This window comes from Chaetura pelagica, unplaced genomic scaffold (genome assembly GCF_000747805.2).
Source record: "Chaetura pelagica isolate M959 unplaced genomic scaffold, ChaPel_1.0 scaffold386, whole genome shotgun sequence".
Lineage (NCBI taxonomy): Eukaryota > Metazoa > Chordata > Aves > Apodiformes > Apodidae > Chaetura > Chaetura pelagica.
The window spans coordinates 2,723,903-2,749,318 of NW_009953703.1; the positions used below are offsets into that span (position 1 = coordinate 2,723,903).

At 39.9% G+C, this 25,416-nt stretch overlaps 1 protein-coding gene across 1 annotated transcript in view; it reads left to right on the forward strand.

Annotated features, from left to right (window-relative positions):
• TMEM163 (transmembrane protein 163) overlaps positions 1-23,362 on the forward strand; it is a 91,274-nt gene extending 67,912 nt beyond the window's left edge. The window contains exons 5-8 of the mRNA XM_010000396.1: positions 4,454-4,550; positions 17,833-17,944; positions 21,763-21,904; positions 23,302-23,362. Of these exons, the coding sequence (XP_009998698.1) occupies positions 4,454-4,550; positions 17,833-17,944; positions 21,763-21,904; positions 23,302-23,362 (412 nt within the window). The remainder of the gene's footprint in view (positions 1-4,453; positions 4,551-17,832; positions 17,945-21,762; positions 21,905-23,301) is intronic.
• The last annotated feature ends 2,054 nt before the right edge of the window (positions 23,363-25,416 follow it).

The following is a 25,416-nucleotide window of genomic DNA, read 5'->3' on the forward strand; positions in this document are numbered from 1 at the left end:
TAGGATGATAATTAAGAAGGGAAGCTTCTTGCAGTGGCTATTTTATAGCAGTTGATATGAGGAAAACTCTGTTATTGGTCACCCTTGTGGAGCTTAGCCCAGTTCTCTTTTGAGGTAGTATGTAGTAGAATTTTAGTCTTATCACAAATAAATAAAAATGTAGGACAGAAGTAAGGATAAATCCATGAATTATAAGGCTGTTTTGCTGTGTCTGCTAGATGCAAATATATTGAATATTTGGACAACTTCTCCTTAGGAAATTAATTTTGTGATAAAAAGAGGGAGGGGAAGATAACTTAGTACTAGCAGCCTGAAAACTGATAGTTTGTGGAACCTCCTGAGTCTGAGTACTTTTCAAAGCTACTTGATTCAAGCCATCAACTTATGGAAAGTAACAGATTTTTATTTAAGGAAAAGACTATCAGTTGCTTACATTTATTAGAACTCTGTACAGGGAATGTGTGATGGAAAAGATGAGGTGGCAGCTCCATGTCATGTAATACAGTTACATTGATCTTATTTGCATGGGCGTTTCTGCAAATATCTGGGACTGGTGTAATGCAAAAGGAGTGTTTATAGGGTTGTGTAAATATAAATGGGTTGTACTTGGGTATTAGTACTGCTTTCAGAAAAATGTCTTTTTGAAATTTTCAGGTTGTAGCCCACTCAGAACCAAACTTTAGATTTAGATTTCCAATATGTTTTAAAAAGTTTTGACTCAATTTTCCCTGTACTTTTTACTTTTTAGAAGCAATGTGATACATGGAACTGAGGGAGATTTCAGATTCATGTTTTCTTCATTATGTCTTTTCTGTTGCCCGTCAAACCTGTAGTGATCGAGTATTTTGCATTACAGACAAATTCTATCTGCAATAGTGGGAAGTTCTTATACTAATCCACACAGAAATGGCTGTAAAATAAGTGCATGATCTCCTCTAGGTGCTGGAGGTGTAACTGGAACTGGTGGTAGATGATAGGTGGCCATGGATGTCACTGGACAGGGGGTACCCTTCTATCTTAGCAAGAAGGTATCAGTGTTCTGAAATGGGAGGGCGTTAGGTGGATCACCAGTTACTCCACAGTGTCTGGGTTGCTGACAGAGTTCGTGGGGGACCTGGAGCATTTATTACACTATGGTTATTCCAAGACAGGGATATCTATAACATCTTCCCTAGGTTTTTCTGTTAAACCTCACTACTGTAGAACTCCTCTTTCTTGAATTTTTTTGGGAACTTCTGAGTTTACTTGAACTCGTTTAGAAATGGCAGTTGGCTCATCTAATTCAATTGGATGTTATCAATGAAACTGCATTTGCCAACAACCTTGGCACTAACACCCTTCATGTGCAGTTGGAGTCACTATTTAATTACAAAGCAGTTGAGTAAGTGTTAGCAAATGGAATTCAGCAGGTTTGTGTTCAAGTTTTCATTGTCAAATGGCTTGAAAATAAAGCAAGCTTGCAACAAGCAATTAAAATTTGTTTATTATGTACTAAAGCTAAACTTTTAGGTTACTTTCTGGAGGTCTCTCATTTTGTAATATTGTTGAATTTTGCATTATTTGCAAATTATTTTTCTAGCAAATGAGATTGAAAGAAGACACTGTTGCAGTATTTTGTTGCAGTGGTTTTGCAGATAAGGTGATACACTCAAGAAGACAGGAAACACATACTTTTGCACTTTAAGTATTATGCCTTTGCTCATGAATTTTGCATGCCTGTGGATTCCAAAAGCCAGCATAGAAAGGAGATGCTAGGCTTCCTAAATACGATGACTGAATGCTGATTCAAACCTCAGACTACATTTCTGTCTGCTATTAATGCCCTTGTCACTGTTATTAACATCTTCCTTTTTTCATTCTACTTTTAGCTATTTCTGGTTAAGTAGGTGTACGGGAATTCTCTTGACACAGTAAAACTGATCTGGGGACTAGGAGAAGGAGCTCATGATTGCTGAGGTCATGACTTACCTACTGGCACAGCCAGAGATGCAAAATACTTGCTGATAGGCTTGGATGGCTGGAGGTTTCAGAGATCAGGATAACCCCAAACTCTCCAACATATGTGAGGACCAAATCTAGCCAGTGGTCAGGGCAAGTGCTGGTTCCCAGGACACATTAGACTTGTGCCAGCAAAGCTCCTGTCAGGCCCTTAGGGAATGTCTGCCTGCCTTTCTCAGAAGACATATGGAGGGAATAAAAGGTATACTAAGGGAAGGTGATGTTGCTTTGCTGTATTCTCTTTCCCATACCCTTGGTATTGAAAAGTATGTATTGGCACAAGGAAGTTTTAATCCGTTCTTTCCAGCTTGCAGATTTATGGCTATGTTGGTTTAAGCCTGCTGGGAATGATGGAAAAGCTTTTCTTTCAGTGTTGCTTTCAGATGAAGTGTTAGCCTATTCTTGCACTAAGTGTGTGTATCTTATGTCAGCCTGTCACTGGCTCAGCAAATATCTTTAGGCAAGTCAGCCAACTTTTGCAGCCCAGTTCTATGTTCCAGTTACCCAGCACCTGTGTTTGTCCCAGGTAAATGATTACAGCTTTTAGTATATACACGATTCTGTGCCTCATCCAAAATTAAAATAATCCTTACAAGGGAATCCGTTGTGAAGGATTGTGCAGTATCAGTTTCTTAAGTTATGGCAGTGCTAAATATTACAAAAGTAATCCATAAAGGTGGTACTGAAAAGTTACGAGTTTGACTAAAGTAGGTCAGGAGGCTCCAGGCAGATCTCTGTGTGGTTATCCATTCAGGTAGAGTGAAACAGCAAATCTCTGAAAAGAATCTGTTGCAGAACAGCGACCTGCTTGCAAATATGTGATGAAAAATGGAAATCCCTCTAATTTTCAATTTTTTAAAAAATTATTTGTGGGAGATGAACTTCTTTCCCATCTGTATTGCCTTTTAATGATCAGTCTTTGTTGCAGAGAATACATGCTCTGAATTTCTTCCTTCATCACAGATTATGGGCCACATTTTTGTTCTTGTGTTTGAATTTAGGGCAGGGACTCCTCCACGTTGTCTAAAGCCTCTTCTGCTTCTGCTATTTACAACAGGCTATCTTTAGCAAGAATGTGTTGCAGTTGATTCCAAAGGAGTTAAACATCAGTCTTAAAATAGATGTAGCATTGCTAGGAAGGATGCAAGCCTCTACATTGTCTGTGCTCCTCTGTAGACGGGCAGCCCCTTTCCTGAGGACTTGTCTGAAGGATGATGTAGATTGTCCACAGGTTTAGTGTTGCTTGTGTTGGGGAATAAAATAACCAGCTACTCACCTGTGCCACTGCTGCAGCTGCATCTTTGACCCAGACAGAGCAGTGCCAATTCAGCTTCAGTCTCTAGATTGAGCTTGATGTGAACATCACATGTGCTGCCAACCACCAGATGGCCCGATGTCTGAGTTTTTGAAAATAGTAGCATGCTACTGAATAATTATAGCATCCATAAACTGAGCCAACAGATAGGTACCAAATGATCATAGAATCGTAGAATGATTTGGGCTGGTAGGGAGCTTTAAAGGTCTTCTAGTCAAACACCCCTGCAGTGAGCAGGCATATCTTCAACTGCATCAGGTTTATTCTTTATATCTAGTCTGAATCTACCCTCTTTTAGTGTAAAACTATTACCCCCTGTCATGTCACAACAGACTCTGCTAAAAAGTTTGTCCCCATCTTTGTATGTTTAAACAAAAGCAAGAGTTTTCTCTTACTGTGAGGTTCTGGATATGCTTTGTGTTTTGTAAGCTTCATTGTGCCTGTGTCCTATACAATACTTAATTATTCTCTGTTAATTATTTTCTATTACTTGATCTTCTCTTCATTAACCCATTTGATTGCTTTTTATAAGACTGGATTGTAAGCTCTGCAGGGCAGCAATAGAGATTCTTAACTCTGCCCACCACCTAATGTGATGAGACTGTGGTCCTTATTTAGGTACTGAGAAGAGACCCTTGGACTGCCTACAAAGCGAAGCACCTAACCTGCTGATGTTTTTGTTAATATCTGCACTTAAAATCTTTTTTTCTTGGAGATTTGGGGAGGAAACAGATGTTTTCAGGTTCTTCTATGCCACTGTTCATATGTACTGAATATCTGTCTCAGTTTAGTAGAGAGAATGAAGTTCCTTTGCTTATTTCTAATACAAGAACCTGGTAAAACAAACAAAGCCAAACAGACTTTTAGAGGACTCTACTGTAAATCATTAGGATCAGATGAGACCTGTCTTTCTCTTTCACTTTGAAACATCACCTGATATGCTCTGTCTTCTCACATACAATCCAGTTTGGAGGAACTGGACATGTAATTCTCTTCTTTAATTCAAGCCTCTATCTTTAGCTCCTTCAGAAGTTTTTATTATTAATATTCTGTTGTATGTTACTCTTCAGCAGTGTGGGAGAGCTGACAACTCCAAATGTGTTCTAAACATTTCCCTGTATTTTTTTCTTTTTTTCTCAGAGCTTGTGTTATCTTGGGTGTCATATTCCTCCTGTCATCTATATGTATTGTGATCAAAGCCATCCATGATCTTGCGAAGAGGGTGCTTCCAGAAGTGGTAAGGTGATTCAAGTACTTTAAAATGCTCTCTTTTTTCTCTACACTGCTAGTGAGGCTGAAAAAGGCCAACATCTCCTTTTAACCAGCCCTATTGAAGTTGCCAAAGCTGTAGCAGGTGCATATCCTGCCTGGCTGCACATATCAGTCCGGATCTTTAATTAGTATTTTTTCCTTATGTGATGGAGTCTGGTCTATGTGGGTTTTTATGGACTTGACCCCATCTTTTCTTCTCCATGGTTAGCTTTCTGGGCCAAATCTTTCTCAGAATAATCACTTAAAGCTTTTATGCAGGACTGTAAGAGTTCATGTACAGAGAGGAGGTCTCTCTGGACTTACAGAAAGTGGTAGAATTTTGTGAGAAGGATGTTTTCACAGTTTACTACTCCAATGGCTTCAGTATTTTATTTTCAATATAGAAAAAATGTGTTTTCGGATTGTATTTTTTGTTTGTTTTCCAGCTCTTACCTCCAATTCCAGAGCCATGTACGAATAGAAGGAATGAAACAGGTGAGGGGAGCATGCTGAGTGAAAGAGCTGGCTTTTCAACAGGCTCACCATGGAGCATCACAAAGGGCTTTTCTCCTGCTCTCTGCTTTCTTTTGGTTATGAAAGCCAGCTCCTACTTTGCCTATAGAGCAGCTCTCCCCAGCAGCCTTTCTCTCAGCTCTGCTCTGTCCTGTCCTGCTTGCCTCCTTTCAGTAGTGGGTATTAACTTCCTTGAGCTCTTCTCATCCAAACCAGATCCTCACTGAGAGCTTTTTCACAGTGGTTCCCTTCCTAGAAGACTCTTCCTAATGTGCTCAAACAAAATGAGGCATCAGCTCAGTTATTGTATATACAAGGTGACTTGGACCTTTTTTATTCATCCTTCATGAAGTTTTGGTCTGTTTGTGAGTGTGTGCAGACTTTTGCATTGGGGCTTTACCCTGTCAGGTACCATTATGAATACATCAGTAGAGAGAAACCTAAAATCCTTGCTTTCAAACAGGAGATGGAGGCAGAGCTGGAAAAAAAAAGAAAGCCAAAATGGAATTTCAACTTGTTACCCACTGTTAGCAGTACAGATGATGACTTACTGGGTCCTGTGCTGTCATGGAAATTTCCAAGAAGCAGGGCAACTACAGAAACTTGTATCTGGGCAATGATGAGCAGTGTAGCAAAAGCCCATGAACTAATAATGTGTTACTGAATTGCAGCCAGAGGAATTGTTTGGCTGCAGGTGATTCATGTTCTCTTTGCAGTTTCCTTTTCCTCTTCTCCAGTCTTTGTCATTTACTGCCTCCTCAGCTCTGCCAGCATAACACTTGTTCACCAGTCTGGTTCTGTCAAAGCTGTTCAGGTTAGCTTAAACACTTTTAATAGTCAGTTCTCAAACTCAACCAAAAGATTTTGACAGAACTGGGTTCAGGACAGAGCATGGATGCTGTTATGCCAGGAAGGCTGAAGGAGATTCTGGTAAGGGTGAAGGGGGGAGACCCTACAGTGAAGGTCAGCTAAAGGACAACAACTTAACTTGGCTGTACCCAGTGTATCTGGCCACAGTTTGAACTCCTGTTTAGTTAGAAAATGAAATACTTAGTCTTTACTCTGTGAAGCAGAAGTAAAGAAGGGAGGCTGCGCTAAGAATGAGAACACCCATTTGGTGAATTTATGATAGGGTAGATCGGATTAATTTGGATATCTCAGTCTAATTAATTGTGGACAAATGCCCTCATAATTCCAGCAGTAGGAACAAAAGTTTTAAAGGTGTATTGTCTATATCTCACTCTTCCATCATGACAGGTACTGTGTACAGGTGAGGGTTCTGTTTCTTAACTGGAGATAAATATCTCCTACTTGATGCATCAAAATTATTTATGAATTGCAGACATATTGTACTTCCTCATTTTTAATTTTTGAAATATCTGCAGCTGCCCAGGCAATATCATAGCATCTTAGAAGAGTGGAAATCTGCTCAAATTAAATCAGTAAGAGGGAGAAGTTTCTGCCTCTATTCTTTTATCTAGTCTTCTACTCCTTGTACCACCATTGAACCAGTTGCTAATAGGACTAATCCCTGTAGAACCTTATAATGTAATTTAGCTAAAATGTATGGACATAGATGGAAAAATAATAGAATAGCATTTTCTGCTCTTGGGTGTTTGCATAGCAGTGAAGTAACCAGTTCTGCATCAAAATAGTGACCTAAAATATTTTTGTGATAGTGATTTCTGTATTACTGAGACTTCAGTAGCATGCTACTCTGATGCCAAGGAAGTTTCATGGTGCTGTGGGCAAGAACAGAGCATTAAGACCAAGGAAAGGTGACTCCACTGGTGTCCCAAACTGGCATAAAACTAGGGTGAAGATTAAAACTAGCGTACTAGATTAAAAGGCTGCGTGCTCCATCGTAGGTTTCACATGTGAGTCATAGTCGCATGATGTTTTTATACAGTTTCTGTCTTTATTAGTCCTTCTTACAGCAAAGGTCATTGAGGATGTGGGTACTTTTCAAAGCATCTTGTGAAATGTTAAGATTGTGGCTTCAATTTTAGGGGAAAACAATGTGGCTAAAACCTAACTGGAAAATGTTGTTCTTGATGTTCAGACACTGAACACAAACCTAGTATTGTCAGTCCTGAAGACAGAAATGGTTTGGAGTTCATTGCTCTGCTGTTTGTGGGGGATCCAACATTAATGTAACGTTAGTGCAGAGCAACATGACTGACTGCATCGTTCCCAGGACTATGAAGTCTCTTTGTTTCATCTTAATTTGTGGTAAACTTCAGTGGCTTTGCTAGATTTGAAAATTTGAAGCAGTTATAATTTCTCTAAGTTCATTTCAATTTGTGTAAGATTTGGAGAAAATAATATGATTGGGACGAGTTTAATTTAAGAAATGAAACAGATCAAACAATTAACTATCTACCACCTAATTGTAAGGTGCTGTGAGTTAAACTCTAAAAGCATAGTCACTCACTTCTGCATCATCCTAAATCAGTTATACAAAGTTAATTGTATTTCTTGTTGCATTTAAGATACATTGATTACTTATCTGTCAGTTCTTAACATGCGTATGTAGCAAGAAAGATGTTTCTTTGGAAAGCGTTTATGAGATCTTTGGTGTAGAGATTCTGTTGTCCTTGAAATAGACGTCACAAGAACTGCTTTCATGAAAATACTACTAATGAAAAAGGAAATAAAATTCACATGACTCAGAAATAATTTAAAATGCTTTTTCAAGTGTTTTAAACATGGATGGTATTTTACTGAAGTGGACATTTAGAGACAGGAGTCTTTGTTGGTTTTGTCATTTCATAGTATGGTTTCAGTGGTCTGACAATCCTCACCAGGATTCAGAGAACCCAAAGGAGAATGACAGGTTTACATTAATGGCATTTCCAGCTCAAAGACCTTATCCTGTAAGGGGTCTAAATGTCCACAGTTTCATTATTGTCTGCAGAGAAAAGCTACTTAATTTACAGGATAGGAACTCGTGTTTAGCTCAGTCAGGCAATCTTCAGTCACCTATTTGAATTCTATTCTATTCTGTGCTGCATGTAATTTTGTAAAACACTGAATGACATCCCCTCTCATTTCCACTGGCATAGAAGAGAGGACAGTTAGAGCTTCTGGCTCTGCATTTCTTAAAACTGCTTCTGCCTTTCTTTTCTGCTTTTGTTTGTTTTACGTCGTTCTCTTTGTTAAGTAGAAACAGATAATAGGTAGTGTATGTCACAGCACTTGCTTTCATACAAACATAGAATCACAGAAAGGTTGGGGTAAAAAGGGACTGCAAGTGCACATTGCCAGCTCATGTTGAGCTTCATATGAAGCAAGACCCCCAAGTCCTTCTCCTTAGGGCTTTCAGCATGGTTTTTTGTATTTGTTTTAAATTCCTCAAAGCCTTGGGAAACACAGAAATGGTATATTTTTTCTTTTAATTCCCTTGCTCGAGATGCCAAGGACTGCAGTTAACTTTGAACTAGCCTATAGGGCAGGGTCTGAATGACTAGGTAGATTAATCCATTTAAAATATGGATGATTTTAATGATAAATGTTTGGAGTTTTGACTCGTGGTTGTGTGTTTTCTATATCAAACAGCCACCTTGGCCATATTGGATCAGACTAAAGGCCCGTCTTTGGTCATCACCAACTTTCTTTGTTCTTTTCTTTTTTGTTTTATCTCCTTTTTTAGGTAGGAAAGCCTGAAGAACCCACAGGATTCAACGTATAGGCATCACCAGTGATTTATACAATATGTTAATTTTTGCAGATTACTGAATTGTTATTTTTACTGAACTTCTATGACTGTAGATTCCATCTCCTGCCTTTAATAGCAAGTGCAGAAGTTATAACTCTTAGGTAAACTTAGGGTTTTCTCTGTGCACATTACTTTATATAACTGTTACAAAGAAGCCTGCCCTGAAAAGAGACCTTCTGAGTCAGGAGAGTTGGCCATTGAATTAACTGTATGCTTACTATAGAATTCTATATTTGTATTAATTAGACACTACTTACTATCATGGGAAAAAAGTTTCAAATAATTGAAATATGTATTAATCCTCGGGGCTTAAAACACAATCCCTTGTGCTAGCATTTTCAATATTTGCAGTGTAGAGCAGTGTTTCCCAGCAGCTTATCCATAGAATTGTATTGCTTATTCTATTTTTTAATTAATTAATTAATTAATGAAGTCCTGAACCACTGACATGATGATGAGGCAGATACAGGAGGTATATTGCAACCGAAGGGATCTGTTTGTTCAAAAAGTCTGGAAACCCCACATACTGAACATAGGCAGTGAGAAGTGTAATGGGTCTTTTTCTCCCACATTTTTTAAGCTTTCAATACTGCTTTTAGTGAGTGTCAGAAGATGTATTATGGCTCTCTGATTTTTGGATAGCAGAGTAAATTATGAGAATGAAGCCTTCACATCCCTTCCAGAGAGGGTCTCTCTGTCGTGTGCCCTTCCCTTGAATTTACAGAGATGCTGCATTTTCCTTGGTGGGCAAATCTGTGAGGGGTGTGTATGTAGATGTAGTTTCCTTGTGCGTCAGCACATATGTGCAAGTAACTTTCTCAAGCTGTGACCTCTGTTCTCATTTGCCTGAGAGTAGTTTTAATTAAAGCTCTTATTTTAGTAATTTAGAAATAGAGTGACATTTTCCATGATCTTGGAGCATGCTGGTATTGAAGGAAATCTTACTGTTTCTCTTCTGTTCTCATCATATAACTAAGATACTTAGGTTTTTAGATAAGACTTCCTGTGAAAAGTAGCTGTAGAAGTGCTGTATAGAGCCCATACAGTCCCTCCAGCCCTTCCCAGAATTTTTAAGTGACACTGTCTTAGGCTTTCAGTGCATGTGCTGTACAGTGTACCTGCCCAAACACTAGGCATATGTTTGCAAAGAGGATAGCTGTGAACATGTTATTGTACACCTGGAAAACTTGAAACACTATAGAAAGATCACAAGATCTGAAGAAAACATTTTTTTCATAGGAAAGAGAGATGTGCCATTAATGTGTGGGGAGCCTTACAGCTACAAATTCCACATCTTTTTATATAAGCTGTGAATCCTTATTCTTTGAGGGTCTTCTTCAGTGTGACATGCTGCAGTTATTATTTCAGTTCCATATCTTTGACCCTTAAGGAAATATTTTTCACTGATCTGATCTTTCTCTTGCCCTCTACCCTCCTCCTCTTTTCCTTTGTTCCTAGTACACTTGGTGGAAGTGTTAGAAGAAGCAGGTCAGCTGCTTTTCTTTCTGGGGTATTTGGAATTAAGATTTCTGATAATTTTAGCTGTGGTTGAATACTCCTGACTGACTAAGCTAATCAGTATTTGATATTTGGAATATAAAACCTTCTTTCTGTTTACCCTTCCATTTAATTTAAATTAATATTTTCAGATCATATAATGTAAGGTGTTTTTTTTTTCCTATAATGTTGAGTGTTGAACCTAAAATAGAATCACTTCTAGGCTAAGAAATTATTTACTATGTTTTTTCCCCCCCTAGCTATCAGATTCAGAATGCTTCCCCTATTGTTACTTGCAGCATTTGTTCTCCAACCTATGTTAGGCATAAGAGAATTCCCACTAGGAAAAGGAATTACTATGCCTTTATTGATGTTTCAGAGAGCTATATCCACAGCCAGTGGACTTGATATGCACACATTTCATTACAAATAAGGAGCAATAGTGATATTGCATAAGGATGCAATGCTTGGATCTATGCTTGGGTTTCTGTGCAAGTTTTGGTGATTGTCAATGTTTTGTTAATATATTAAGAAAGGAGTTTAAAACACAAATTAAGCACAAGGTTTGAGCATTGTTTTGTCCTTGCATTGCTAGTGTTAATGCTTGCCTTCTCCCTGATAAGAATTCTTTTTCACTTGCCCCTTTTCCTTCATGTCAATCACTAAATATTCTTGGATAGTATAAATATAAGTGTAAATGGTGTATTTTAGTTTGACTGTTGCCACAAAGCATTTGTGAACTTCTTGTTTATTATAGAAGGCTAAAAAAGCCCAACCCAGCCACAGTGAGAATGACTGTTTTAATTTCATCTGGGGTTGTAAATCAATATCCGTTTACTATTCAGTTACTGCCTGCATTTCCCTAGGTAATAGTATAACACATGTAATGTCAATGCAGTTTGGCATTTGTCCTCATTAGTATGGCAAAGGACACTTTTTTTGCAAGAGCAAGCAAGCATCATGCCATATTTCTGACATTTCCTGCAGAACAAAGAAGGAAAAATGTAATCAGTTTGTGTACAAAAAATGTGCAGCTCAGCTGATGTGGCGCCTCTGATGCTTTTGTAAATGAAATCTCTTGAAAGATGAGGCTGTGTGTAATTCTATCATATACTATTGATTACAGCAGGAGTGGGAAGCTATGGGTGGCACAGTGTAGCTTTATGAGTTCTAATTTATTTACTAATTTAATCTTTTATGGTAAATACATCATGAATTTGTTTAACAATATCAGCAGTTGAATTATAGCTCAATAGTAATATACCAAATAATACTTGTGATTGGACTAGAGGATCTCCAGAGATCCTTTCCAGCTCCTAACATTCTGTGATCTAAATATGTGTCCTTATACATCCCTGTACATTTCTAATCTCTCGTTATATAGATAGAATTTATTGCTTACAATTTCAAGTCAAATTACCATATATATTAATTATACATTAGAATCCTGCTTTATAATTCTTACCTATTATATGTGGTTTGGTGTCTGGCCTTAAACAATTACTTTAACCCTAAAATGCATATGCTTCTACCAGGTTGGGGAAAAGTTTGTAGATACTTGAGCTAGCTAGTAAGCCAGGGTTAGGAAGAAACTGTATCAGTTACACTTCACTCTTTGTTCAAGTGATTGGTGGAAATTCTTGTGTTAAGGCTTTATCACACAGTGATAAGAAATAAAAGTTGGCAACTGCCAGCCACTTGGTAGGTTCTGTGAAATGTATTGCTGGTCTCAGTCCCCTATTAATGGGAGACATGTCAGTCTCACTAGAGAGATGCTTGTGAGGGTGGACAAATTATATATAATTATGTTTTATAGTCATCTCAGCTGTGAGGTCACCTAGGATAGTGCTCCAGAGTTTTGAGCTCCTCTGTTCCTGGCCCCACTGCCCCACTGGCATTCGCCACACCCTGTCTCTTGTTATCATTTTCTTGCAGGAGGGTTCTGTGCTGTAGAATTGCTTTGTCACAGCACTTCAGCACCAAAGGTACAAGATTAAACATTCATAAGATTTTTTTATTTTTTTCAGGACTAATAATAGATCTTTATATCTCTGTGTGAAGAGACTGTCTCCTGCTTGAGTCAGACACCACTAGGCTGTTGTTTTGTTTGCTGACAGTCAAGTGCAATTAAAACTCGTGTCCCCTTTGAAGTTAGGTGGTGAGAGAGGCCCTCTGGCTTCCCAGCAGCTCCCTCTAGACTGATTAAATGAACTACTTCTTACTTAGGAGAAAGTGTGATAGAGGTCTGTTACTATCTATATAAACAGAATCCTTCAGGGGGAGAGGGGAAAGCCAGCCCTGTTTGGTTAAGTACAGAGGGGCTTTGAGTGATCTGGCAGCTAGCATGCCTAGAGGATCTGAGAGCTGCTGGGGGACCTGGGGCAGCAGGAGGCAGTGGAAAGTGTGGCGAGGTGGGGATGAGGAGCAGGGTGGCAGCAGGACCTGACAGTCATGGGGGGGAGGATGGTGAGCAGTCACCTGGACTGAGGAAGGGTCATTGTCAGGACTTGTGAGACAGATGGTGAGTTGCAGAGATGGGCAAAATTAATATTTAACAAGACAAACTCAGCTCAAATGAGCTAGCCATGACATCACTCCTGCCAACAGCATCTGTAGCATTCCAGAAATACATCCCTGCCTCCTCAGCCAAGCTGAGACACCAGCTTCACCAGATGGGGGGAAAAGTGGCACGAAAAAGGTGATACTGGTGATTCCTAGCTCCTGCGGGAGCAGAGAGCAGGTTTAGCCATTGGCCAATTAACACAGGAAGCTAATAAGAGGGCACAAGAGTGGAAAGAAACCTGCAGCTGTTGGGGGGCAGGAGAAGCAGCTTGTTTTGGGATCACACTAGGATGAGCTGCCAAGGAGAGGAGGATCGTCCTTAGGTTTTAAATCATAGTATTGCAGGAGTTGTGACCACGGGAGGGGAACACTGGACAGGCCTTCCTCCTGTACAGCTGCATACCTTTTTACTGTACATTTCAGAGGAAATGAGAACGTTTTTACATTAATTAAAGGAGAGGGGGTGGAGGGGACTTTTTAGAAATAATATAGGAAATCAGGGCAAAGTTTTATGGTTGGAGTTAGTGAGATGCATTCTAGGAAAAGATCAGGAGCACAAAGCAACTGAAATGTAGCTGCTAGGCTGGGAACTGTGTCACAGCATCTCCACCTAATAAGCCAAGCACTGAAGGATCCCCTGTGGCTTTATTTATTTTCTACACTAGATTCAAAAAGAGATCAAAGCCACAACATCATCATCAACAAATTTTCCTTAAGCCGTAAGATTACAGCTGCTTTTGGTGAAATCCTTGAAAGCAGGGGACAGAACTGTTACCAGCATTTTTTAAAACCCCTCTAAGGCTGCACTGGTGGGGAGAATGCATTTGGGTAAAGTGGTGGAAAGCTGCCTCCTGATGGCAGCTATTCCTTTCCTAGGACTGAAAAAAGAGCATCCTAGGAAATCTTCCTTTTGGGAAACTGTTACAGCATAAAATACGGCATAAAATAAATCTTGAAGAGGGACTTTGCAGCTAGTAGAGTGCTGTGTAATGAGATGGCAGTCCAGGATGGGCACCTCGCTCTCTGTACAGTGCTGTTTATACATGAAGCCATCTAGTAAGATATATGTGTCCTTTAATTAAGGTCTCATGTACAGCATTAGTAGTAATGAGGGAGTATGATGAAAAGAAATGGGAAAGGAAAGAGCATTATTTACCACGCTGAGAAGCCTTCATCGTAAGGAAATGATCAGAATTTGAATTTTTATCATCTGTCACAATTTGCTGCTGCTTTAATTAAAATAACACCAAGGACGTTCATAGTGAGTCTGGCGAGATGTGCTCCCTGCTCCTAATGACTGTCAGATGGGAAGGCAAGGGGTAGGGAGAGGGCAGGGCTGCAGGAAGATCCGGAGGGAGATGGTGCCAGATGGCCAGGCTTATTTTATTAATTTAGGTCTGCATTATGGCTCCTCTTTTCTTCATTTCTCCAAAGGATGAGTTAATTTAGCGGGAATCATTTCACAGCCACAGTATGACATGTTTTAACTCTTTGGAGCCCATAGCCCAGGTCCTGACATGTGGTGCACCAGTGCATCCAGCTGCTCTCCTGAACTGGTTCCAGCTTCTCATCGTTGCAGCCGGGTAGGGCCAAGGCAGTGTTTTGAGCCATTTCTCTCTTGTTCTGGCCTCACCTGCTCAGGCAGGGGCTGTCCAGCCCACTGGGATTGATTTCCCACATGTTTAGGGTTGATCTCATATCTGCAGGACCTCCCCGTTAGCAGCAGGTAGCCTCGCTCTTCTTCCTGCAGCTCTGAGCTGCCTGGACACACAAGGATGCAAAGTGCTGAGGGAAGTGAATTTCAAAGATTTTTTTTCTGCTTCGGTTTTGTCTGGGTTCATGGTGTGCTCGGTCACTGAGGGATCTGCCGCCTCCGTGTGGCTGTTGGGAAAAGCTGCACACAACCAGGGGCAGTGATTTAGATACTACACAGATTTGGAGCGTTAGAGATTAAAAAAAGGAATATCATCTTCTGAAAATCTATTCGGCACAGTCTGAAGCAAGAAGCTCCTGAGGTTGCATTAAGAGCAGGGTTTTTAATTTCTTCCCTTTCTGTGTTCACTGTGATAACAAAGGAGCTCCAGTTATTCAGGTTGTCTGCACTATCAGTGGTTATTGGATTAGTACTAGCAACAAAATGAGCTTGTTTTTTATGACTCCATGAAAAAAAACACCAAACATATGAAGAATTTGCAGTTGCTGGATCCTTCAAAAAAGCCTGTGCCTGAATTCACTTTATGAATCGAGTCAGAAACCCATATCACATTTAGGTCATTCCTGGATTCTAGGCCAGTCTTGTGGCCAGACTAATTTTGATCACAACTCTATAGCCAGAACAAATGGCAAAGTGCATTTCCATGTACCACGAGGTAAGTGACACATACAGGAGAAAAACCTGAATTCATCCCAAAAATTTGTGGTACCTGCTGTGACAATTAAGAAACAAACCATCTCAAAATAATGCACCATGCAGAGGTTGAAACTTTGCACTATAACACAGGGAATAAGGCATAACATTTTCAGGATTCTGAAATAATACTTGGACTTTTGAAAATCTGTATCAATAATTTTCAAAACCTCTTGTATTGGGATTTGTAGGTTTTTTTACCCCAAACGATGTGAATTTGTAATTGTTTGCAGGTCCATCCCCAAGAATTTCATAGGTGTAGGAAATCTGGGCTTTGTCAGCCCAAGACTGGCAGTAAAAAGACTTGTGATGGCAAAGGTGATTTATGCTGTCACCTCCACTGGGTCTGTGGATTCAGTTCTGTGCTAATAACAAAGCTTGTGCCTTGCTGAGGAGGAAGGTGAAGGGGAGAGGTAGGGATGCCTGGGAGCCATCAGTACATTTTTGGAGAGTTTGTGGGGTAATGATGAAATAAGAGCTCTCCTGTAGTCACTGAGCACTGGCAAGAGAAACAGTGTTGAACTGTGGGTTACTGCACTGAGCTCTCCCAAGGGACATGGCCTGTGGAAAGCTGGGACTAGCAGATGGCCTGTGAGTGCCTTTGTGGTCTTAAGAGCAGCATGAGCAGGTTTGCTTGCCATGCTTTACTGTTACAGCTGTTCACAGGGAAAACCAGACTCCTGCTTCCCGGGAAGCTCAGGTTCTGTGGCAGTATGGGAATGGTGCTTGGATGGCCAGCCCAGCAGGTCGGGGGAGAGATGTTGAGGTTGCAGCATCTCATTCTGCTTCAGGTTATTCTGAAGGGCTCCATGAATGCAGTATGCTAAATATTAGGTAAAACAATCTAATAAAATATTAGATGAGATTAGCTAAAAATCTCAAGACCAAGCAGAATTTGTTCAGGCCTTCAAAATTAACTCTTTGGGCATTGGGCATGGTAAATAGACATTTTTGAGAAAAATGCATGAAATTTAGAGGCATGAATTTGACAAAAATCTCAGATTTCAAGTGCTTTTTGCAAAGCTTATCCACACTTTTAGAGCTCCGTTGTCATGTTAGGTCTTCTGGAAGCTTCCAGCTTTCCTTGCTAGCAAATATTCCCGGTCCTTCCTTGTCACTCCAAAATTGCCTGGGTAATTTTCCAGTAATTTTTTTAGAATAACTTTATGAATACTTTTTGTCCTGCCTTTACCCAGCACTTGAGTTCTGTGTTCTCACTCCTTCTGATTTACTCTCTCAATGCATCTTCATATTCAATATTATACCAGGACTAGAGATAATGAGCTCATGACTAAGACTTTAAGAATTATATGACATAAAAAATGGTATAAAAATCTATTGAATGATTTATTTAAGGATGTGAGCACATTATACCACTTATCTAATTCCCAGTACCTTCCTAAGCAGCTTTGAACACCATTTTTTAATTTCTTTGGGTTTTGAATTGCTGCTAAAACAATGAAAATGGAGAGAGCTGCTGATGAATCATCATAACAATGTTTACTTTCAACAGGGTTTTTTGCCAGAGGGTTTTAGTCAGTAACAGGGTCCCAATGGCACTGGCTTAGACCTGCAGATAAAAAAAAAAAAAAGTCTTTAGTCTTGCTATTTCCTTTGTACTGATGTTGCAGCAGCTTAAATTAAAGCTGCTACTGAGAGTAATGAACGAACCTGTTTTAGAGCTCTGTGGTTCGATGGCAGGTGAGCTTGGCAAGAGCTCACTTGGGTTTCCCTGCAGAGCCTTAGGGCTGATGTATCTCTGGGGGCAGGGGGCACAGGGACTCCCTTTGGGTACCTTGCTGCAGTGCCCGTGTTTCAGCACCCAGAATTGTTTCTTCTCACCTAAACATGGAGCAGGCAGGAGAAAGAGACAGGTGCCTCCAGAAGACCTTTTAGGGAACGTATATTAAAGCATTTGTTACTCTTACCTGCCCCACATACCCACACAGCTTTCAGTTGAAAGAGCCCACATTATACATTCAAATTAAGAAATTAGGGGTTTTCTGTAGCTGTGAAATTTAAGTGCATGGAAGATTTGTTTTCTAAGAAATAGCTAAACCTGACTTTGCACAGCAGTATCAAAAATCTTACGGATGTAGCTTGGTCCAGACTTCATTCAGAAGGAGGATACGAAATGAATCCAAAGCAAGCACAGAATCAGAAACAATATTAAATGGTTATTTCTGACATGAAAATTCAACAAAGGTCTGTTCAGTGGGATTCTCCTTTCAAGCCTTTATCCTGCATGTGGAGACTTCATTACTGATGGTGTTACACACTAGATTACCAGGCAGCCTGCAGTCAGCCCTGCAGGTATGTGACCTCCTCATTCAAAGGAGTTTGGGGCAAAATTCAAAATCTTATCACTTGGAGCCATCATTAGTTAGGTTTGCAAAAGAAGTTACAGATGGCAAGGTAAGCAAAATAAGCACTAGCTGTGGGGAAAGCCATAACTCAGGTAATCTTTTTCTGTTTGTAAACTTCAGTGGCACAAGTAACTGGTACTACTTGTCATTTAACATGTGGGGCATGACCAGAAGGTGTACTGATGTCTGACTTCTTTTCTTTCAGGATGACTTCCTGTATAGTGTCTCTGTTTTAAGTGGAATCCTTTGCACTGTCTTGGCAGTCATCAAGTTTATGCTGGGAAAGGTCCTTACAAGCAGAGCGCTGATAACTGATGGTGAGTGTGAAGCAGATCCTGCTGCATTTATAGGCTCTTCCAGGAAATGTTGTAGACACAGAGGATATAAGCAACCCCTGCTTGAGGGCAGATGTGAAAGAGGATTGAAATAAGGTGGCTGCTGGGAAACGGGAGAAAAAACCACAACTGCAGGAGTCTGTGGTACTGTGAGGTTCTTGCATTGATACCTCAACTGCAGTGGGCATGTCTGGTGGAAGTCAAACAGTTAATGTCTGGATAGTAAGCAATAACAGAGTTAGAAATAGAGCATATAGTAAATTAGGTGCTTATTAGTCAGAGGTTAGACTCCAGGGAGTGGATATACCAGTTTATATAGCTTTGGTTAAGTCACATCTGTCCTTTACTGCCTGTTCCTAGTGAACAATTTCATGCCTGCAGTTAAAAGTCAAGCAAGTCTGTGATGGAAAATGCTGCCTTGCTCAAGCAGGAACCATAACCACCATTGATATATCCCCCCCTGTAGACATAATTTGCCCCTGCTGTGCCTTTCCTGCCATGCTGAATCCTTAGAAGACCTCACTGCCACCACTCAGGTGTGGAGTGTCTGACTGTTGCTGTGCTTTAAAGGCAAGTTCAGATATGCCTCCTACTGACAGGGTTCAAGCTTGTGCATCTTTAAAAAGCCACTGGGATCTACTCTGTAAATAAGTCAGGTCACAGTGATGGCAGAGATTGCACAGCACCCTACAGATCTCTACCAGACTTTATCTGCCAAGCACAGGGCAGTTTGAAATGCTCTGTAAACATACACAGTAGGGTGTTAATGATTCATGGATTGTGGTACATAAATTATTTTACTCCACTAAAGATTTCACTGTAAGGAAACTCAATTTTCAGCTTCCTTTAGGGACATTCCATTACTTTAAGTAATTTAAATATACCCAGCATTTCTTTGGTGATGCTTGATAACACATATTATGAGTATTTGTAGCGTCCTGTTTATATAAATACTTCATGAGTATTTATATTTTAAATACAAAATAAGCAAAAAAAAGAATGAAAACAGCAGTGCAGGGGCTATGACTAAGCTACTGCCTCCCTACAGTTGTGGTTTTCTCCCAACAGACCACGCTGGTTTGTCATCTTAGTCTTTACTATGGACTCTGCCACTCTAGGTGTTCTGAAACAAAAAGAGCTCCAGACCAGTGAGCCTGGCTGACTTTGCTGTCAGAGTGGAAGTAGGACATGCTGACCATTTCAGAACTGTGTCAAGGAGGGCAAATTATTAACTCCCTCTTTAAAAAATGTAGCTTGATTTTAAAACAAGGCAGGTTTTTTCAGACCAAGTCTTAACTGAAAACTTCCCCAATAACTCTAGCTCTGAATTGCTCTCCTGTATGACATAGAAATATCTTCCCCCCCTAATTACATCCTTGTAATTATATTACTTGTGAGCTGGAGATTGCTCATTCTTTGATTAAAAAAAATAGCTAATTAAGTATACAATTACCTTGGTCTGTTTTCTATCTCTTTTATCTCCTTCACAACTACTTTAGAAAATGTTGGAGGCTGATCTTACTGTGTTTGGTTAAATATCTTCTTTCAGAAGATACATTTAAATATATACTTTATTAACAATCAGGAGGAGATAATGTGATTCAGCAGCTAAGATAGATTTAGCACTCCCTTGCACATCTTTTTTTAGTGTTTTCTGTTTCCTGCTAATTTACCTCCTGTGATCTCTGGCTGTAGACCAACAAATTGTTTTGAGTAACAAGAGCATACATTTTTCTTCCTAAAAAATAGGTTTATTTTCAGAACAGAAAATTTACCCTCATACATCTCAATATTAACATTTTTTTAAAGAACATTTTTGGTTTAGAGTAGAGCTTGTCAAAAAAAGTCTAAATGAGGAAGGAAAATGTTATTTGTACAAATTGTTTCTAGCAAAAGCTTGTGGCTTTTTGGGTAATAGAGCCAGCAATTTCCTCTTTTGACTTCTGCAACATCTGGAGGACAAATGCAGGTATGTGACAGGTGATGTCAGACAGCTTTTCTGTAGGTTTTAGATACCTGTTTCCTTCCCAGATTTAGCCACCTTTGTTTTTCCTGTGCTAGCCCTAGGCACAGAACATAGTATCTGGATTAATACCTGCAGCCATGGCAGGGCTCCCTGCCCCACCAGCAAAGAAAAGTCTAACCAAATGACAGTCAGGAAGTGAAGACTATTTCCTTTGAAAGTAGCTTTTAGATAATTTGTAGCCACCAGCCAGTAATGACAAGAAAATGTGTTATTCCTGCCTTTTGCATATTGTGCTGATGGATTCAGACTTAAGCTGCAGCACAGGAAATAACAGTGGTTTAAATTTATAGTTAATTGATACTTAATATTCTCTCTATATAAACACAATATATATATATTTCTCTCAACATGTCTTAGCAGTGTAAGTTACATTGCCTGGGAATAAAATAGTCTCAGGATTTTTCTAGACAAAAATTTTCTAGAGTAATTCTGTCTATGTTGGTTTATCTGTCCTGGTATAATTAACCCAAAGATCAGGCATTTACATGCAGTGGCTGTGATACCAATTGCAGGATGCACTGCCACAGTCCAGAACTACCCCCAGCCTCTTCTCTTGGTGAGGCTGAGACCTTCACATGCCCCACATCCTGCCACAGGCTGGCTAATGTAACACATGCCAGGGTAATTGTCTGTGCCAGGGTTCACTTTGTATTTAAGTACCTAATGACAGGGACTGGGGGAATCTTAATCACAGTTTTGATGGCTTGTAGTTATTTCAGCTGCAGGGATACCGAAGAAAGGTCAGGTTTTGGCTGCATCTTTCAGAAAGACTTAACATGATTTCAGTATGGGCTGGCTGTGAGAGGTCTGGATCAAAGGAGATGTTCAGGAATTAAGTGTCAGCTGCTTGTTGGCAGTCACAGGGAACTGGAAAAAACTGGCTAGGTATTGTAACAAGTGGCTGACTTGACTGACTGAGCCATACAGAATATTTTAAGCTTGGCTGATTTTTCATTTGCCAACTAGGTAAATATTATATGTATCTATCAAATTAATTATCAGTGATGTGTGTTTTTTGTCCAACAACAGTGAAGCCTTTTGAGTTAGTGAGAAAAAAAAGCAGAAAAAGGCAATATGGGGAAAAGAAAAAAAGAATAATATAAGCAATGACTTAAAAAACACCCTGAAACAATAACCACTCAAAGGAGAGTTGAAGGAAAAGTGGCATTAGTGATTCCAAAATCTCTGGAATAATTTTGAAGGGACAGTGTTGGAAACAAAGGCAATGGGTTTAAAAAGCAAAGAGGAATCTAAAAGGATGTTCATACAAATTGTGAATAATAGACAGGATATGTCTAAGGCATAAAGGGAAAATTTTCCTTGTATTATTCTGCATGTCTTCCCTAATGCATTCAACAGTGCATGCAGCTTTAAGCTATAGTGCCAAATACATGCACATAAATATACGGAATGGGGTAAAGTGCTTCAAGAAAAGGTCTTTGACACATTGCTGTGCAAAACAATTTTCCCTTTCATGAGCTCCTTGGGGGTACTGGGCCCCAGTTTGCTCTTTTTCAGAGACAGTGAGAGCCTTTGGGTACCTTTCCAAGTGGCCTTTGAAGTTCTGATGGGGGCATGTTTGTACATGCAGCTGTGGTACCAGTACAATGACCACTGTGTATCATCTGCCAGGGTTTGTGTCCTCTCTGGTGGCAGTGGTGTCACACACCTTGTCTCCCTATGGATGGCCTCTTCTTAGGTGAGATGGTTAAAGCAAATTCCTTGAGCTTTGGTTCTTCCTTTAATTATTGTGGGTTTTTTTTCCCCCTTCTAGGCTTCAACTCTCTTGTAGGTGGAATAATGGGATTTTCCATCCTTCTTAGTGCAGAAGTTTTTAAACACAATTCTTCTGTCTGGTACCTGGATGGCAGTATAGGAGTTTTAATTGGACTTACAATATTTGCCTATGGAATCAAGTGAGTATCTCCTGCTGGCAGGTGTTTCAGCCTCTACAGCAGATGGTCTGTCTGTCTAATGTAGTAACGAGCCAGAGATCTTAAAGGCCTATATAGAATATAGTAGAACCAGTTGCTGGAATTTATTAGACTATCTGCCAATACTAAAGCAGAGAGTGTGGAAAGAGATAAAAGATGGTGTGTCTCACATTAGTTGGAAAGCCAGGGCTTAGAAAGAAACTGGAATAATTCTAGAAGGCATTTGTTTACCTGAATTTGGAAATACAAGGTTTTGTAGTTATTTTTCAAATATTTCAATCTTGTAAAAAAATAAGTCCCTGTTGCTTTTATGGCACCTTCTGGGCACTGGGTTTTTTCCAAAGAAAGTCTATGTTAATGGTAAGGTGCCCAAATTTAAAGAATGACCTTGGAAGTGATTTCCATCCTAGCCCTACCCTCTAGCAACTTGTGAGCTGCAGGTGAGCCAGTCATGCTTCAAGTGTCATTGCTATTGAATTTTAAGATGCTTTTTTGATTCACAACACCAGAAATAGCATAAAATCAAATGAGGCTCTGCTGTGTGCTTCATTCCTGCCACGATCTCCCTTAGATTCCATGCAGCTAAGGGGTTTGCAGTTTATCCCCCTTTTTGCCATAAGAGAAAAGTGGAGATGTAGCACCTCAGTTAACTGGAATGGTGCCTGTTGAGAAGCAGAGCTTGGCCAGGCTGCAGGAAGCTGTCAGCTGGAAACTCTGTGGGGTTGGTATTTTTTTTAGCTTGGAAAATTAAATTAACATTTTAATGTCGAACACCATTCTTGGAAAAATCACTCTAACCTCTGTTTCCATTGTAAAATGGCTGTTCTGGAAAACTGTAGAGGCAAATCCATACAAAAGTATTTATTTCAACTTAGCAAACAGCATCAGAAAGGTTTTGTACAGCCCCTACTCGTGCTTGACAGTGCTCACCCCTTGTGTTACCACCAGCCAGTGATGGATAACACAAAATCCTGTGTTGGCAACTGCCTGATTGTACAGTTTGTGAAACTGCTGCAGTTCTTCTCTGCTGTTGGACACCTTCTTCCAGCAGCAGCCTGGTGTGAAGCAGGTTGCCACAACAGTCCCTTTTCCCCTAATCCCTGCACAGTTTCTCCAGCCAAAAGGGAATGCTGCCTGCACGTCAGCCTCTCTCTGCAGCTGAGCAGCCAAACTTCCAAAAGCAGAGCCTGGCTTCACACAGTTTGTTTTACCCTCCCTTTCGGGCAAAAATTAATGGTGGGGTGGAATTGATTTTGATCAGAAGACAGGATAAGGCTTATTTTTTTAATTGATAAATTCATACTTGTAAGTGACTAGCACAGCCCAGTGCCAGGGCTTTCCTTCCTGCCCCTCCACCAACACTCTGCTCTCCTCTGCAGGTTGCTCATCGACATGATCCCCCGCGTCAGGCAAACACGCCACTATGAAATGTTTGAGTGAGGATCCCAGCTCTTCTTCCTCCCCAAGGACTGTGCCACTGCAGCACCCTGTGGTTTGGCAGGTGCTGCCAATGGTCTTTTACTAACTGCTCAGTTTGTTTCCCTGTGGTCTGTTTTTGTTTGTTTTAAAAGGGAAATCTCTCTGTAAACCTGGCACTTGTGCACACTGCTTGCAGTTCAGCCAAACAGCAGCATTTATTATTTTTTTTCAGGTATGCTATTGATTCCTGTGACAATAGAAAACATGCAGTTCACAGTTTTCACCCAGGTGCCATGTTGTGTATTCCAGAGTGAAAGTGTTCTTAATGGTGTGATAAGCCTGTGGGTAAAGAAGTGTGAGTTTCAGAGCTTGTTCTTTCTGTTCGTGGGTTTTTTTTTTTGTTTCCCTCTGGCCTGTATTTTCCCCAACACAAGCTGTAACAGCAGTACAATCCTTGCTGACCTCTTCGGCCAACAGTATCCTACATGGAGTATGGACACCTAGAGCTGTGTTGCTTAAAGCTACTTCAGTAGCTACTGCCTCCCCCTCCTTCGAATGGATGCACAGAAAGAGCAGGTGCAACCCTTTCTGTCATCAGAGAGATACTTCATTTTAATCCTGATTCAACTCAAACTATACCTCTTCCATTTAAATTGTTGGTTTTTTTCTTAATGAGACACTGTTTGTAGCTTTGCATGGACCAAACAAGCAGACACAGTATTAACTGTACAGACCAAAGCCAAAAAAGTTGTGCAAGGAAGAGGAGCTGCCTGAGGAATGGAATTCTCATCTTCTGTTGTACTGTACGCAGGTGTAGCAGCATGTGTGACTTTGTGGTTGCTCTCTAGTCTGATGGTGGCACAGCAGTGGCTCGAGCTGGTGGTGAGATACAGATCTATTTATTAGATTTAGATTGTCCTGTAAAGTGTTGCTCACCTTCCATCACACGTCTTATATATTAATTAATCGCAAGTTAAATTATCAAAGAATCTTGATGTATAATCAATAAAACTGGTATCTATTTTATACAGTATCTGTAAGTAACATTTGAAAACTATTTCCAGAATGTATCATAGAACAAAGTCTTCCTGTATAGCAGCCTATTAAATTGGATTATCTGGCTGTTTCCATTTCCTCTTTATTTTAAATATTCCAGGTTGGTTTTCACAACACAGAACCAATATTGTTGCTTCTGTTTATCACAGGTGGATTAAAAAAATAAGAGTCTGCTGTTGAGTTTGAAATAGGAACAGGGTAAGTAGCCAAGTATGTGACAACAGAGAACATGAACTAGAGTAACTGCTAAGTTAGACTGTTCAGTGATTGATATACAGTGGAGATACAGACTTTTTTTTTTTTTTACTGCTGCCTTGTGATGCTGAACCTGTATTTTCCATCCTCTGTCACTCAGCAAGTTCTCAGCCACATCCACTAAGGATCTTTTCTAAGAGCCAACTCCATATGGTATGTGTAGCAAAAGACCACCCAAAGGTTTCCCTGACCTGACAGTGCCTGTACAACAAGGTGCACAATACTGGAAAGATGACAGATTGGGAAGGGTCTTCATGGCAAAATGAATTTTGTTCTGCTGCTATAGGTTGTTTACACCTATTTTAGATCAGTTAAGTATTTGTATACTTTATAATGTAAAGTATTTGTAAACTTTATAATGTTGTTGCTATCAGTGCTGCTGCTGTGTCTGCCTTGCTGTCACAGGACAATGAGATCATGTCACTTAGCAGCAAGATGAAGGAAAAACAAGGCTTGACAAGACAAAGGAGGTACTTGGTCAATGCATTCAGTGAGGACTCCAGAAAGACTGCAGAGTGTAAGAGTCATCACCATACTCTTCACAGGTGGATTTTTAAATATCAAATGCCATGGCAAGACCCTTTCTTCCTGCACAGGTTCTTAAATTTGTTACGGTTTTGCTTGGTCCTGATATTTTTCCATTATGCTTCTTCTCTAACCCATAGTTCCACAAAGTGAGCGGTGGAACAGTTACTTCCCCACTGATGATATTATTATTATTATTATTATTATTATTATTATTATTATTATTATTATTATTATTA